Here is a 17513-nt window from a genome sequence, read left to right as displayed (position 1 = left end):
TCTCTGGGGCCGCTGGAAAGAGCCAAGTGCTGTACTCATCTCTCTCTGGCTCCATAAAGAATAAATAAAGCCACGGGTCACGTGTCGACCCACAGGTGTATTCAAAACAAAGGAGTCAAGGGCCTAGCTGGACATTGCCGGGGGGCACGGAGGTCGGACCCCCCACAATCTCTGCGGATAGGGGACAAGTTAGTTTTGATTGGAAAACCCCTTTAAAGGAAAATGTTAGCGACTATCAGACGTATAAGAAGTAGTCAACAAGAATCCATTGGAAACTTTCCTTCACTTTATCCTGAAGTACATTTTCATGCAGAAATAGAGGAGCGATCAGGCTGGAATGTTCTTCTATTTAACTCTAATGCCGTCTACTTAAAGTGAATGATTTATAACTTCCATTAATAGTTCTTTGACTTAAGAAAACAAGTTAGGCTTTTCTTTCTAAACCACAGTCAGTTCTGCTCCTCCATTTCAGCCTCAGGAGATTTGGTGTCCGCAGCTTTGACAGCATCTTCCCCCCCCACCCCCGGCCAAAATCTCTCAGCTGACTGAGCAAAAGAACGGAACACCAGTAGCTGCAGGATGGCTGCACACGTGCTGTAAGTGATACGCAAGCATCTTAACATGGCTAAGTGTTTTACCAGATCGTGCTGTACTTAAGGATTTACTTACATATTCTTAGAACTGTTGAAAAGATACCAATTTAGTAAAATTCTGAGTGTTAACCAGACATAAGAATAATGTTCTTTCTATATACAATACTTCATTAAATGACCTCAAATGATGATGAATTTTGGCATAAAAAGTCATATCAATTAAGAAGTTGAATATACAAAAAATGCTGTTAAAAAAAAGTTAACATAGAAATATTAAAGCTATGTTCACACACTGCACTATTTAAAAAAAAACGGCTGCTGTTTCCCATTAAAACAGCGGCCGTTCTTTTCATACAGCAATGAAATGCATTCAAGTCAGTGGAACAATGGCCTTTGTTCAATGCAATGTGTGAAAACAATGGCTGTTGTTGGTTTGACTTCAATGCATTTCATTGCATTATGAAAAGAATGACCGTTTTAATGGAAACCAATGGCCGTTCTTTTCAAAAATAGTACAGTGTGTGAATATAGCTTAAAGGTGTTGGCCACTATTAGATATGTTTCTGTAAATTTATACTAACCAACAAGAGGCAGTAACTGCAGAACCTATGCCCCCTGGGCAGCTCCTCCAATCATGGGATAACTGACTATAGAGGAGCTTGTGAAGCTACTTTTAACTGTAATGCCCTCAGCTCCTTGCTTGAGAGTAGTATATACTAAGGAGGAATAGTGTATCGTCACATGCCCCTCCATAATCTGCCATTAATGGATAGAGCCATAAGTGAAACAGATCACTGATCTCAGGGAGACCAGCCAAAGATAACACTGCCGGCTGCAGTTAAAGCGCTCAATGCAGTGAAATCCTAGGTGCATTGCTCCCTGGGAAACATGAATATGCATCATTTAAGAGTCTCTAAACACATGACTTGTCAGATATCCCTCCGGGAAGGACCCAGCCATGGGGTGGCTCCTGTAAGGAAACCACCAAAACCACCAGTGGCCCTATAAGTCAATGTAATGACAAGAGAAAAACAAATCCACATACAGCTGTTTCGGGGTGTTGCCCCTCATCAGTGTGGAGCAGGATTCTGGCTAGGTGGGAGCAATGCCTAGTAAAGCCATAAGAGAAACAGATTAGTTTTTTTTTTTGCATATTAATAGCTATCCATCCGTACAGAGGGGCAGAGCTGCATATTCATAAAAAGCAGGGCTGCATAATTAATATTAATTTACAGAAACTACTGGTGGCCAGTCCCTTTAACCTCTCAATGACCGCCGATACGCCTTTTTACAGTTATCATTAAAGGTCCTTATTCTTGGTCACCGCCTTTTCATGGCAGTCCTAAAATAAGCAATTTTGGGCCCCACCATGCAGGGATTGTGGGAGCTCGGCAGTCAGTATGACAGCTGCACCTCTGATGTATCTACAAGCAATGGAGAATCCTCCATTCCTGGTCAATTAACCCATTAAATACCACAGCCAGATCATGACCGCAACATATAAAGAGTTAAGTGCTCCATACTTACCAGTCGGCTTCTGGATGCGAGGATCTATGGTCCGACGCTCCTTCATGGCAGCCTTGTAAAGGCCCCCAGGGCTGCTATGGATCACTGATAGGTTCAATGCAGTCTGTAATACACTGCACTAGATGACTAGCAAAGTGTATTACAGTAGTGATCAAATGATCACTGTAAAATTCCTCTTGTGGGACATAAAAAAAGTGAAAAAAAAGAAAAAAAAAAAGAAATGTGTATAAAGTAAAAGGGTTTTTTCCCTTTCTCTTTTTCTAAATAAAACCTAAAAAAATGACCTGAACATTAACATTATTTCCTTTTTTTATCCCACAAGTTGAACGAGGTGAAAAAAGAGAGACTGGATTGCTGAAATTTTTCAATCCGCTGCATACAACTTGTCCTGCAAAAAATAATCCCTCATGTGGCTATAGCGATGGAAAAATAGAAAACAATATAAATATTTAACCCCTTCCCGCATCAGTCAGTACTTTTACGTCCTTATGTGGGAGGGGCAGTTTAGAGGGGGGCCGCGTGGCGACCTTGCTCTGAGCCGCCGTGATACCGACTGCTATGTCTAGCCTGGGACAACGGCTATCAGCAGATGCAGTCCGATCGCCGCACCCACTAATTAAACATTTAAATGCAGCTCTCAAAGCTGACAGTTACATTTAAATGTATGCTGTGCCCCATTCACTGGTGTCTAGTGAGGGAATTGTGGAGGGGAGATCCCTTCTACTGAGCCGGCCAGGGCTCAGCGTCGCACTGACGCTGATATCGACTCGGCAATCGATAAATCTGGTCTGCAGCAGACCAGAGTAATACAGCAATGATCTGATCGATCATTGCTGTATTAAGTATACTGCAGTGATCTCCATGAGAGATCACTGCAGTAATACTGAAAGTCCCCCAGGGGGACTAAAAGTTACAATATACAGTAAAAAAAATAAAGTTTTTATTATTAAAAAATCTCCTCCCCTAATAAAAGTTTGAATCACCCTCCTTTTCCCATTTTATAAACAAAAATAAATACACAAACATATTTGGTATCGCTGCATGCGTAATCGCACAAACTATTAAGTTATCACATTCCTGATCTCGCACGGTAAACGGCATAAGCGCAAAAACTTGCCAAAGTGCAAAATTGTGCATTTTTTGTCACATCAAATCCAGAAAAATTGTAATAAAAAGTGATCAAAAAGTCGCATATGCGCAATCAAGGTACCGATAGAAAGAACCGATCATGGCACAAAAAATTACTCCTTACACAGCCCCACAGACCAAAGGATAAAAGCATTATAAGCCTGGGAATGGAGCAATTTAATTTCAGTATGAGGCAAAGCAAGAACATATAAAAGTTATGTGACATAAACCTGCTGTTCTTAAAGGGGTAGTTCACAAAAAAAATTCTTTCAAATCAACTGGTGCCAGAAAGTGCCAAATATTTGTAATTTACTTCTATTTAAAAAATCTTGTCTTCCAGTACTCATCAGCTGCTTTTTGTTCTACAAGAAGTAGTGTATTCCAGTGTGGACAGACGGAGATATTGGGATTTGCTGCTGCTCTGGACAGTTCCTGACATGGACAGAAGTGGCAGCAGAGAGCACTGTGCAGACTGGAAAGAATACTCCCCTTCCTGTAGGACATACAGCAGCTGATAAGTACTGGAAGACTGTATATTTTGTGAACAACTCCTTTAAACGGTAAATAATTTGACCAACTCTTTTTAAGGATATGATCACATGCAACAAACAAGGTACAGAATAACTAATACGCAATAAAACAGAAGAATAGACACAATAGAATTTTAACAAGAATATCATAAAATACCAATAATATTTACCAATTAGAGATGAGTGACCCTGGAGCATGCTCGAGTCCATCCGAACCTGAACGTTTGGCATTTGATTAGCGGTGGCTGCTGAACTTGAATAAAGCCCTAAGGCTATGTGGAAAACATGGATATAGTCATTGGCTGCATCCATGTTTTCCAGACAACCTTAGAGCTTTATCCAACTTCAGCAGCCCCCGCTAATCAAATGCCGAACGATCGGGTTCGGATGGACTCGAGCATGCTCCAGGTTCGCTCATCTCTACTACCAATCAATGTCAGCCAATCAGTCCTTTTTGTTACCTTGTTTTGACAGATTTGGTGAGCTGCTCTCGGATGGACATCTAGAATGGTTGCTATTCTGGCGCCTATATTCAGATCAAAAATCTCGACATCCCGGTTACTTCCTGCAGCAAGCACAATATCTAAAGGAGTCAAGTCAAGGGTTAAATAATCGAGAAAACATTGGGTAAAACATATTTTATCTTAACAATCTGTGATGAAACATCTTGGGCAACATTAGGCTTCACATATGAAGAATAAACTGATCAAGAGAAGTCATAAATCTATTTAAATTACAGCCCCAATGTAAGTTTTTATGTATGATAATTACTATCCCAGATGGCACAAGCCAGGGAAGGAATGACAGGTAATTGGGGGTGATTTCTTTTCCAGCTTCTTTTATTTCCAAGCTAGACATCTGCAGCAGTTTGGTGAAAAATGGGTAAATTCCCTTTCTCTGACCAATGAAGGAATATGGCTAGGTTTACTTTTTCACTGTTCACCTGATCAAGGTGGATTGAACGACCAATAAAAAGTTGTATAATACGGAATCCCTTTTACAACCAATAAATAAAACCAAATAGAACTATAAAAAGTTTTGTCTTATTTTATAGTAAGAAGATTCAGGATCTTTGTTTATTCATCTGTGCTGTGTGAAAAAAGTAATATTTAGGTATTGCCCACTGTCAAGGACAAAAAAAACAACAACAACATACCAAGGAGTTCTAATACAGTGGGGAAGATAGGTGTTTGATACACTGCCGAATTTGCACTAAAGAAAGAGGTGTGTCATGTTTGTATTAATTGCACCTGTTTAATTTTGTTACCTGTATAAAAAAACACCTGTCCACGCACTCAATAACACTCCAACCTCTCCACCATGGCCAAGATTAAGGGTGCCTTCACGCATACCGGATCCGCAGCGGATTTCACGCTGCGTGTTTGCAGCGAAATCCTCTGCAGATCCATGTAATGTGAAGGTCTATGGGTTACATATCCGCTGCAGAATTTTCATTCCATTGCAGGTATGTAACCCGGCCCCTTTAACCCTCGAAGCCCCGTCCCGGAGCATACATCACCTGCTCCAAGCTCCTGCTTGCTTCGGGGCCTCCCAGCATCTCCCAGCGGTCAGCCACTGATTGGCTGACTGACTGGCTGAACTCCAGGAGATGCCAGGAGGCTCTGAAGCAGGCAGGATCCTGGAGCAGTTGATGTATGCTCCAGGGCTGCCCCTGGCCCGAAGCAAACATTACCTGGTCGGCACCGCAGCTGTGTGTGAGGCTCCCGTTAATCCTCATGAGCCAATCGGTGTACGGCAGCACTGATTGGCTGATGAGGAGCGAGGGGAGCCGGGAGCTTCACCCAGCCGCGGAGCTGAGCAGGTAATGTATGCTGCGGGCGGCAGGGGGTTAAAGGGGCCGGGTTACATATCTGCAGTGGAATAAAAATTCCATTGCGGAATAGTGGCCCCATAGGCCTTCACTATACCAGGATCCACAGCGGATTTCGCTGAAAATGTGGATCCGGTAAGTGTGAAGCTACCCTAAAGAGCTGTCTAAGGACACCAGGGACAAAACTGTAGACTTGTACAAGGCTCGGATGGGCTGCAGGACGATAGGCAAGCAGCTTGGTGATAGGGCAACAACTGTTGCCAACATTTTTAGAAAATGGAAGAAATGCAAGGTGACTGTCAATTTTCCTAGGTCTGGGTCTCCATGCATGATCTTGTCTGGTAGGGTAAGGATGATTCTGAAAAAGGTCAGGAATCAGTCCAGAGCTACATGGCAGGACCTGGTCACCCTCAAGAGAATTGGGACCACAGTCTTACCATCAGTAATAGACTACACCACCATGGATTAAGGGGTGTGAGCAAGGATCCCCTGCTCACACCAGCACATGTGCAGTTTAAGGCTATGTTCACACTACGTATTTGTCCGGCCGTAGTTCGTACGCAGCTGTACATGTGCGGCTGAAAGTACGGCCGTGGGAAAAATAGACATGCGGCCAGATTGTGAACATGCGGGCGAACCGCGAACATACGCCCGTAGTACAGTTATGCTTTTCTAGCTTGATTCGAAGCGATCTGAAACAGGTCATTTATTTGGAAATCTGCGCCCAGCCCAATAAAACACACAGAACCTTTTGAATCTAAAAATCACGTTCAATTTGGCTGAAATAAGTACTCCGTACGGGACCGCATGGAAATCCACGTCCATGAGTTGGAACATTTCTGTCCTCAAACAATGGTCTTGTTCATTTTTCACGGCGCCGTATACGATCCGGCCGTATGTTCATACGTAGTGTGCACTGTGCGGCCGTATATCGTATACTTTCAAGCGAACGCATCAACCTCAAAACTACGTGCGTATATTCGCGGTTCGCACTACGCCTGGAAACATACGTAGTGTGAACATAGCCTAAAGTTTGTCAATGACCAACTGGATGATCCTGAGGAAACACGGGAGAAGGTCTGCAAACTGCAATGGGAACCAGTCCTTTCCTGCTTGGAGCTCAGATAGATGGTTGAAATTATATGATGATATCACGCATCCACATAATAATATGACTAATGCAAAACACAAAGATATAGAAATAGTGATTCAGCTCACCTTGGCGCTTTCTGTTTTCAGCAACTGACGGAGAGTGCACAGACATCTGGTGCTGGCCAGGCACTGGTAACATGAGAGTTCAACAGAAGTATGGGTGCGGATCCCGGAACTCCAGATGTGGTAGTGAAAACATAACTTTTAATGAATATTGATTAAAACATAGTATGTACAAGCTAACCAACGTGTTTTGCGCAACTGTGCTTAATCATGCGTGAAATGTGTTGGTTAGCATGTAAATACCATGTTTTAATCAATATTTATTAAAAGTTATGTTTTATCTACCACATCTGGAGTTCCGGGATCCACACCCATACTTCTGACGAACTCTTATATAATCCATATGTTACTCAAAATCTGCAAAAATGTTAACCATTACTTTTTTTTTCCTCTTCAACCCCACTTCAAATGCCAAATCTCTCTTTTTTTATCATGGAAAACACGACACTTCCTGTTTTCTGACTTGTTTTTCTGAAAAAACAGTCAGAAAACAGGAAGTCCTGTGTATCCCAAGCCATCTAAGCGCTCACAGAGAGAAGGCAGTCATGTGATTGATGGACACATTGAGCAGTGACTCTCTGTACAGTAAGTATAGCTGTTATATAGCTGCCTTCAGGAGACTGGGCCTGGATACAGTAAGTATAGCTGTTATATAGCTGCCTTCAGGAGAATGGGCCTGGATACAGTAAGTATAGCTGTTATATAGCTGCCTTCAGGAGACTGGGCCTGGATACAGTAAGTATAGCTGTTATATAGCTGCCTTCAGGAGAATGGGCCTGGATACAGTAAGTATAGCTGTTATATAGCCGCCTTCAGGAGAATGGACCTGGATACAGTAAGTATAGCTGTTATATAGCTGCCTTCAGGAGACTGGACCTGGATACAGTAAGTATAGCTGTTAAATAGCCGCCTTCAGGAGAATGGACCTGGATACAGTAAGTATAGCTGGTATATAGCTGCCTTCAGGAGACTGGACCTGGATACAGTAAGTATAGCTGTTATATAGCAGCCTTCAGGAGACTGGACCTGGATACAGTAAGTATAGCTGTTATATAGCTGCCTTCAGAAGACTGGACCTGGATACAGTAAGTATAGCTGTTATATAGCTGCCTTCAGAAGACTGGACCTGGATACAGTAAGTATAGCTGTTATATAGCTGCCTTCAGGAGACTGGACCTGGATACAGTAAGTATAGCTGTTATATAGCTGCCTTCGGTAGACTGGATATGGATACAGTAAGTATAGCGGTTATATAGCTGCCTTCAGGAGAATGGACCTGCATACAGTAAGTATAGGTAGTATATAGCTGCCTTCAGGAGACCGGACCTAGATACAGTAAGTATAGCTGTTATATAGCAGCCTTCAGGAGACTGGACCTGCCCAGGATCACTAGATCATTCGAGCAGCCCATAGAGGATAGCAGCGGTCTGCTGCCGCCACTCCTGTTCCACAGAGCAACAGCAGCAGATCACTGCTATCACAGTCGTTTGTATTTCAACATGTTGAAAGACAAATGACAGCAACGATCAGCCGACATTGTTCATGTCGGCTGATCGTTGCCGTCTATTACACAGGACGATTATCGGCCATAATGGCTGATAATCATTCTCTGTAATAGGGTCTTAAGATTGTCCTTATATGTAAATATTTGTGTCACTTGAATGACTCATGTTTGATTCTACCAACACTGATATTGATTCTTTAAAAACTGGATACAGGAATAAAAGTCATTCACAGCTGACAGTCCAGTGATTTCCATTGCTGAGTCCATGCGAAGAGTTTGAACTGGTTTGCATACACTATTTTGCTTGTATCTACGGAAGAAAGAAAAACATTTAGGTGGAAAAATTAAGACTAGATGATTTGTTTGTTGTGGTAAAAAGGAAATGGAACATATTCTTTTGAGTTAGATCAAAGTTTTTACAAAAGCAGCAAGACAAATCTCAGAATACAGTGAAAATGTGTCGATCTTCACTGCAGTGTATTATGCCTGTCAGTGTTAGGCTATGTTCACAAAACATATATTTTCGTAAAACCACGGCTGTGATTATTACGAAAAGATAAGTTACCTTGCTGTCTATAGGATCCCAGTCAGAGCGTATACACATGGTATACGCTCCGGCCAGGATCCCTAGCAGCGGCGCAAACAACTGACATGTCAGTTTTCTGCGGCCACTATTCATTGAATAGCAGCCGCAGAAAACCCTGTCAGTTCACACAATGAAGCGAGGGGCTCCGGCTGCTTGCTCCATAGTGCGCAGAGGAGAGTTCTGATGCAGGCGAGCACGGATGGGCCCGCATCAGAACTCTGCGGCCGAAAAGATTATCTGGCCGGTACTGCAGTAAAGGCCGGGTCACAGAACAGCCGGTCCAATACGTAGTCTGCACATAGCCTCACACTGGATTGTGTAAATGGAGGTATTACTGTACTATATATATATAATAGACAGATTTGTTGGCCGTGGCCGGTGGCTATAGAGCACTGATCAGTTGTTTCTTGCAACTCTCCTGGCTGATAATCGGCCCGTGTAAAAGGCCCTTCAGTGTCCAATCATATTGACGCTAAAACCAATTTACAAATGTAAATTTTTTTATGTTTCCTTTTAAAGGTGAATTTAGTTACGGAATTATCACACAATCTTATCTACATAATTGCAGGGCCATTCCATGGCCCCTCTTCCCTGCATGTGCACGCTTTGCAGGGTTGGCGGTCACTGACCGACACGGTGTGGAGTTAGCGTAGGGACCCATGTGAACCAGGAGGCCTGCACATGGTACATGGGGCAATATGGTTTGATCAAATTATATACCAACATCCTGGTGTTGGTTTTTAAAATTAGCCGAGCGGCATCAGTATCAGCCATAGGTGTGATGTGCAGCAGCTCCCTTCTCTCCATGTCACATACTTGTAAGACATTTACACTTGATGATTCATAACAAAGGATGCAAATAATATATGTATGGAGAAAAGGATGCTTTATTCTTAAGTTCAAGATTTGTTCTTATTATATGGAACAGACAGTACAAAAACAGAGAAAAAAAAACAAAATAACATATGAGATTGACAATATAAATAACCTCAAGGGCTTTTTAATTTTCCTTTACTTGCTTGGAAATTGTCCTTAATTATCAGAATGTTTATATAAGACGCCTACTGCTCTTGGTGAGACACAACACATCTAATCGCAACACCCAGAAAATAACATTACATGTTTGCAAGGTTACTTGAATTTCAGGGAATCAACTGTAGTCATTTAGAATATATCAAGTAACGTTTGGAATTATCATAGAGAATGAATGGAGCTGATGGAGAGAGCAGAGTACAGAGCTCGGCTCTTTGTGGGAATGAATCCTAGGGAATGAATAAAGCGGCGGGTCATGTGCTGTACCTGCGGCTGTATTCATAACAAAGAAGCCGGGAGCCAATATGGAGATCAGTGGGGGGTACAGAGATCGGATGCTCTAAGATCTTATCCTAGTCCCCTATGCCGGCTTGGTGCTTGATTAATAGGGGCTTCAGCAGCCCTTACTAATCGAGCACCAGACACATGGACTTTTGCAATACATATGTGCCTAGGAGCAATCAGTGGAGGACTAAAAGTTACTGTAAAAAAAATAAAAATAAAAAAAACATTCACATATTAAAAGTTTAAATCACTCTTCCCTTTTCCCATTCAATAAATAAAAATAAAGAAATAAAAAAACACATTTGTTAACGCTGCGTGATATTAAATTACCCTGCACAGTAAATGGCATTAGCACAAAAACCCACCAAAGCGCAAAATAGCTAATTTTTGGCCACATCACATCCAGAAAAATTTTAATAAAAAGTTATCAAAAAGTCGCATATACACAAGCAAGATACCAATAAAGTACGAGTATAAATATTGATCATGGCGCAAAAAATTACACCTCAAACAGCCCCATAGACTAATAATTAAAAGCGTTATAAGGAGCAGAATAGAGCTTTTTTTAAATACACTTATTTATTTATTTTTTTTACTTTTAGTTTTTCAAAAGCCATCAAATAAAATAAATGTTATATAAGTTTCCCAGGACTGGATTTAACTTTTACCAGCACCCGGGGAAGAGCGTCAGAGAGCGGCAGTGGGTTATAAGGCAGCCGGCTGATTTGCGGATTGCAGAGATAACGAAGCGTTTCACTTCATTATTACTGTAAATTCGCTTGTCTCTAGTTTCCAGTGTTACAAATTAACATTTTATTCACAATAAATATATTTATTCTTTCCCAGTCTGACACAGTGCTCTCTGCTGCCACCTCTGTCCATGTCAGGAACTGTCCAGAGCAGCAGCAAATCCCCATAGAAAACCTCTCCTGCTCTGGACAGTTCCTGACATGGACAAAGGGGGCAGCAGAGAGCACTGTGTCAGACTGGAGAGAATACACCACTTTCTGCAGGACATACAGCAGCTGATAAGTACTGGACATTTTTAAATAGAAGTAAATTACAAATCTGTATAACTTTCTGACACCAGTTGATTACATTTTTCTTCTCTGGAGTGCCCCTTTAGCCATGAAACACTGTGACAACTCAATCCTATATTGAGCACTCATTTCCAATTTTAGTATCATTATCAATTTCTGCATTTACAGGCAAAATAAACCACAAACGATTATTTGTTCTAATAGGCGCTAAGAAACCACGTCTTTCCACGTGCGTCCATGGAAAAGAACATTTTTGTCACGCTAAAAAATGTTCTGGGCTTAGAGTCTCTTCCTCCTGCTTTGCCAATGAAATCTTCAAATTACAACCAAGAATAAAATGTAGGTAAGCAATTTTTGATAACCTAAACCAAAAATAACTATTTTCATCCAAAATTTCAGAATTCGCTATATTTGCTTTTTTTTTCTATTTCTTTCAGACCCACTGGGCAATAACAGCGAGTTTCTTTCCTTCACTAAAGTGTAACACAACTAAAAATAAAAATTCACAAAGCCGCTTACGGATTTCGGAATCCTATATATTAATGCATTTTGTGAGGTCGCATGTAGGCTCAGATTTTTATATCTTTATTAAAAAAATTAGACATAGTGTATAGAGAGAGAGCGAGAGAGAAAGTCAGTGCGTCATATAACGCAAACATGCTTGGCACAGGGGGCAGATAGCGGTGCACTAAGGGGCCTATTCCACGGAGCGATAATTGGCCGAATCGGCCTGATTTGGCCGATTATCGCTCTGTGGACTAGAGACAAAAATCAGGTGATGATCGTTTATTTAGGTTAAAACCTAAAATCATCGGGCACTGACCGCGCATTACTGCGTGGAATAGCAATGCGCGGCGGGCGACCGACGATCTCACAAGCAGCATACATTACCTAAGCATGTTGCAGGGCTTCTCCTCTGCTCCTTCTTTGTCCCTCTCCTGCACGCGGCAGCAGCTTCGGTGCGGCCTGTCTGAGCTGACAGACCGCTCGGCCAATCACTGGCCAGGACCGCCACGGCCAGTGATTGGCTGAGCGGTCTGTCAGCTCAGACAGGCCGCACCGAAGCTGCTGCTGCGCGCAGAACCAGGAAGAAGAAGGAACAGAGGAGAAGACCTGCAACATGCTTAGGTAATGTATAGTGTTTGAACAAGGGCTGCAAGGACATCGGTAACAATGTCCCTGCAGCCCTCACTAAAGGATTATCGGGCCGTGGAAAAGGCACAGTAAACGAGCAGGGCTCCAATGATGTAAAAGAGTCGAGATTTCCTGATAATGAGCAGTGACTGAGAGAGGGGGGGGGGCTGGGGAAAGTCTTTTTGAATGCAGATAATGGCAGATTTGGCTAATAAACCCAATTACAAAGTTTCTTAAAATCGCCTGGACTGTTGATTTCTGCAAAAAAAAAAAAAATGACAGCGACACTTTCAGACGTTTTGTCCGTAATAATTACAGACCCATAAAAATTACGGACTCTCCCATGACTCCTATGGGGCAATCTATGTCGCAGTAAGGGCCTATTCACACGTCAGTATATTTTTTTTATTCACAATCTGCAAAATTACATTCGTATTGCATCCTTAATTTTTAATGTGCAAAAATAAAAAGTGTACTTAATAATAAACTAGTCACTATTTGCAGATTGCGGATCTATATTTTTTTGCGACACGGATCACGGCCCTGTAGACACCTACGGATGTGTGAATGGCGGCACTGAAATACACTGACCCTATCTTCTGTACAAAATTGTGGATCCGCGATTGTGGACAGAATTGCGGACGTGTGAATAAGGACTTAAAGCCAGTACTCGAGCTAGTCATTAATTGTTGCGGATGCATAAATATACGGACAGTGTGAACAGCCCTATTGAAATCAATTACGAATTACGAACAAGCTTACGGAACATTGCCTTAGTTGGTAGTAGTTATTACATAGGCTTTTTTAAATCAAAACAGAAATAAATGGTGCGTTGCTTAGCAATGGCACCGAGCGGACACTCTGTGAGAGCTCCGGCAAACTTCGTCATTATCACAGGGTCTCCACCGTCAGCCATAAGGTCTCACTGCCACTATTACAGGACAGTAGCACAGTCCCACTTGAGCCTGCTCTACTGGGCCGCAACACCTCTACTCTAGTGCTTTCCCCACCCTCCCCCTCTATAATAGAGATATGCAAAAAAAGAGCCTATGGAGCCTCATTTAACCCCTTCATGACCAAATGTCCGGGTCAAATTGAAGCAATTCCTCCTCTCATTCTAAGGCTATGTTAACACTACGTAAGTACCTTATTGATCACGGCCGTTGTTAATCATGGCCGTGATTACTACGGTACTTACGCAGTGCTACACCTGAGGGAATCCCGGCTGGAGTGTATACACATAGTATACATGCCGGCCGGGATCCCGATCGGCGCTGGAAGAAACTGACATGTCAGTTTTCTGCATAGGCAGAAAACCCTGTCAGTTCACACAATGGAACGTGCGGCTCTGACCGCACGCTCCATTGTGTGCAGGGGGGAATTCGGATGCAGACGCGCACGGATGCGCCCACATCCGAATTCAGCAGCAGTGAAGATCATCTTCTTCTGACTTGCTTTTGACTTAACCATACTTGTCCCCTATGCATAGGTTAGGGGACAAGTATGAGATTGCAGGGGTCCAACCTTCATGCTCCCTGAGGACCTCTAGATTGGCGCCTCAGCAGTGGGTCGGCAGTTGACCCGCAGCTCCATTCATGACCTGCAGCTCCATTCATTGTCTATGGAGCAGCTGGACAGCAATTCATAACAAAGGAGCCGTATCGCTGATTTAGAGATAAATGGGGGGTACGGAAGTAGTTCCCCCACAATCTCATACTTGTCCCTTATCCTGTGGATTGAAGACAAGTAAGGTTGAATCAGAAAATCCCTTTAATGCCGCTAATCAGCGGGTAATAACATATCCTAGTGATTTATCATTACTTATTATAGAGAGAAAACAGGTTTCATTATCGTCTCCATTACCTTTTTAGTTCATCTTTGCAGTCATCCATATGATATCTCAGTAACTGAATCTCAGCTCCAGACGACAACAAAATGAATTTGTCCATGTAATAAAACTGAGGGAAACGAGCGGGCCGGGAAAACATTTCTTTTTCCTAAAAATGAAGCAGAAATAATTTTAAAAAGACATAAAAGGAAACGAATATACCATAAGGTCATTTGATATTTTTTTTTAATGAGGTTTGTTTGTCATGTATTCTTATTATCTTTCATCCACATTAGAGAGGAATGGTGGCTGCTGAAGTTGGATGATGACCTAGATCAGGGGTTCTCAACTGGCGGACCGCGCCGGCCAACTATCCGGACCCCTGCTGCAGCTCAGTATATCTGTATACTGAGCTGCGCCGCTCCCTGCACAGTAACTATGAGCGCTCGTAACGAGCTTTACTTTGACTTCCACTCTCCAAATTTACCTCTGCATTTTTATGTTTTGTCATGGAAAGCCCCTTTAAGAAGAATATGTCATGAACCAGCCTGTGCTAAAGTAAACATAAAAAAACATTCAAATTACCAGAACTAATGCTGAACTTGCATTCTTCACATTCCAAATCCTTACTGTTCTGTCATCCGCAGAAGAAACCAACCAATTTTTGTCATAACTCCAACCAAATCCGTTTACTGCACCGTCGTGGCCTATGGGAACAATTGGAATTGTTGCAAGAGCTGATGTACATACAGTATGCCGATGATTCAAATGTAACATCTTTGTACATATCAAGTATGCAAAAAAAAAAAAAAAATCCTATTTTCTTCAGACATGAATAGAATATACCTACATACAAATTAAAAACAGTTGCGTGAGGACACCAGGATGTTTACAACCTGCATTAATGGCTAGGAAGATTGGTGGTCATACTACAGAAACAGAGCACCAACACCCAGTGATGTTTCTGGCTTTATTCACACTACACTGCATAATTCAATGGAGTCCATTGAGTGCTGTTTGGACCCACTGGATCCAGCACAATGTCATGGCTTCTGAACGACATGGGTTATAAACAAAAGCCACAGATTATTATTTTTTTTATCTTCGCAGATTAAAAAATGTTAAAGAGGTATGTCACTCATGTAAAATACATGTTGGATCCCCCCTCCCCCCATCTCTCCTGGAGACTATCAATTTCTTCCATACTTGTAATTATGCTTTCATTCCCCCAGTTCTGAGCTGCTGCTTTCTGCTGAAGACACAGAAAACTGTGTGTGAGCTTTTCTATCTCTGTCTCCGCTCTGATCGCCTCCCCCCCCCCCCCCACTTCTGAGACAGCTGATATAAACACATGGTATTAGTGTCCCTAAAAGATTGCAGGGAGCGATTGTTCTACAGGCAACCCTGGGCCTCTACTAGACCTCCAGGGCTGACTGTACTCAGCGATTGCTACAGATTGCCTTCAGCAGCCTGTAGCAATCAAGTGCCAAGATAGTGGATCAATACAGTACATATATACTGCATTGATCCCTATGAGCAATCAATGTATTGCTCATAGAAGTCTGCTAAATTTGTTTTTAAAAATAAAAATAAAAAAATCCCATAAAAGTTAAAATAACCCCCTTTTCCTATTTATTTATTTCTTTAAAATAAAGAACACAAATAAATAAACATATTTGGTATTGCTGCATGCAGACTGCTTCGAATATTGAATGATCACATTCCTCATCTCGCATGGTAAATGCCAAAGTGCAATATTTAGTTGCATATATGCAAGTGTGTTATCGATAAAAACTACAGATTATGACACAAAAAATTACTCTTACTAAAATATTTTTTTCCTGGATACTGTAGGCAGCACAACCTTCCCACCCATGATAACTTCTAATTGCTATATAAAAATACAATATTATTATCCTCTGTTTAGTAATATTGGTCTCCCTATATTATTTAGTCACTTTATGGCTGTTATATTATACGTAAAAATGTTTTATAACTATGTTGTCTAGGAGGTACATATGCATGTAGGTGTGTGTTTTTTAATCTCGTTATATGTTTATTTGGTTACTTCTATATACTAAAAACTAATAAAAATATTGAAATTATAACATGTACTAGAACTATACTAAAAATCCAGAAAATGATCACTTTTCCTAGACGCTTCCTAATGTTGAATAAGAAGGGGAATTTTATTGTGTAATATAGTAACCATTTTTGGATTTAGTTCAGCTTCAAATGGCTTAAAAGAACATAAGTTGTCTGCTATAAATTAGCATCTTCCTTAGTGAAGCATTTTTGTATAGCTTACTAAAATAAATTATATGCTCAAATAATGGTAAAGAGGATAGAAAAGCTTAAGAGAGAGCCAGATTCTTATGTAGTCTGACCATAAATAAAAACTGATAGTAGGGGTAACTCAAGCGTTAGCACATCTACCATATGTTAACTCGATAAATCCATAGAGAACTATAAATTCGAGTCAGCAAGTTCTGTGGGTCAGTTTCAGAGTAAATCTATGTCAGAATTAAACAATAGAGTTATCTGAGCGGCTTTGAATGAGGCACAACCTTTAGGGTCCTATTACATGGGCCAATGGGGGCCCAAACAATAATGTAAACGAGCGCCGATCTGCTAGATCGGCGCTCGTTTACTAGGCCTATTCCACGGCCCGATAATCGTTTAGCGATGGCTGCAGGGACATCATTACCGATTTCCTTGCAGCCCTTGTTTTAAAACACCATACTTTACCTAGCATGTTGCAGGGCTCCTCCTGCGCTCCTTCTTCCTCCTGGTCCCACGTGCAGCAGCAGCTTAGGAGCGGCCTGTCTGAGCTGACAGACCGCTCAGCCAATCACTAGCCGTGGCGGTCCTAGCCAGTGATTGGCTAACTGGTCTGTCAGCTAAGACTGCTGCTGCGCACGGGACCGGGAGGAAGAAGGAGTGCAGGAGAAGACTAGAGATTAGCGAACCAGACGGATTTCTGGTTCGTATGAATCAAAAATCTCGGCGGCTGACTCCCGCTGCCTGCTCCCTCCATGCAGCGGGTGGATACATTGTAAGGAACGCCTGGAAAACTAGGATACAGCCAATGCCAATGGCTGTATCCCAGTTTTCAAGGCGTTCCTTACGATGTATCCACCCGCTGCACGGAGGGAGCAGGCAGCGGGAGTCAGCCACCGAGATTTCCGATTCATACGAACCAGAAATCCGTCTGGTTCGCTCATCTCTAGAGAAGACCTGCAACATGCTAGCTACAGTATGGTGCTTCTGAAATCGTCGG

The 17513-nt window shown here is 42.0% G+C and overlaps 1 protein-coding gene across 4 annotated transcripts in view; it reads right to left on the bottom strand.

The window, feature by feature from the left end:
- Positions 1-17513, bottom strand: part of WDR27 (WD repeat domain 27) — a 162912-nt gene that overhangs the window by 90948 nt on the left and 54451 nt on the right. For all 4 annotated transcript variants that reach the window (XM_069954504.1, XM_069954503.1, XM_069954502.1 and 1 more), the window contains exons 18-21: positions 14819-14940; positions 14269-14402; positions 8541-8638; positions 4240-4361 (exon numbers count right to left, since the gene is read on the bottom strand). In XM_069954504.1, coding sequence (XP_069810605.1) covers positions 4240-4361; positions 8541-8638; positions 14269-14402; positions 14819-14940 — 476 coding nt within the window. The remainder of the gene's footprint in view (positions 1-4239; positions 4362-8540; positions 8639-14268; positions 14403-14818; positions 14941-17513) is intronic.

The sequence above is a fragment of the Dendropsophus ebraccatus genome, chromosome 15 (assembly GCF_027789765.1).
Source record: "Dendropsophus ebraccatus isolate aDenEbr1 chromosome 15, aDenEbr1.pat, whole genome shotgun sequence".
In the NCBI taxonomy this organism is placed as follows: Eukaryota; Metazoa; Chordata; class Amphibia; order Anura; family Hylidae; genus Dendropsophus; species Dendropsophus ebraccatus.
The sequence above is the reverse complement of the archived record's forward strand: the minus strand, read 5'-3'. Positions and strand labels throughout refer to the sequence as shown.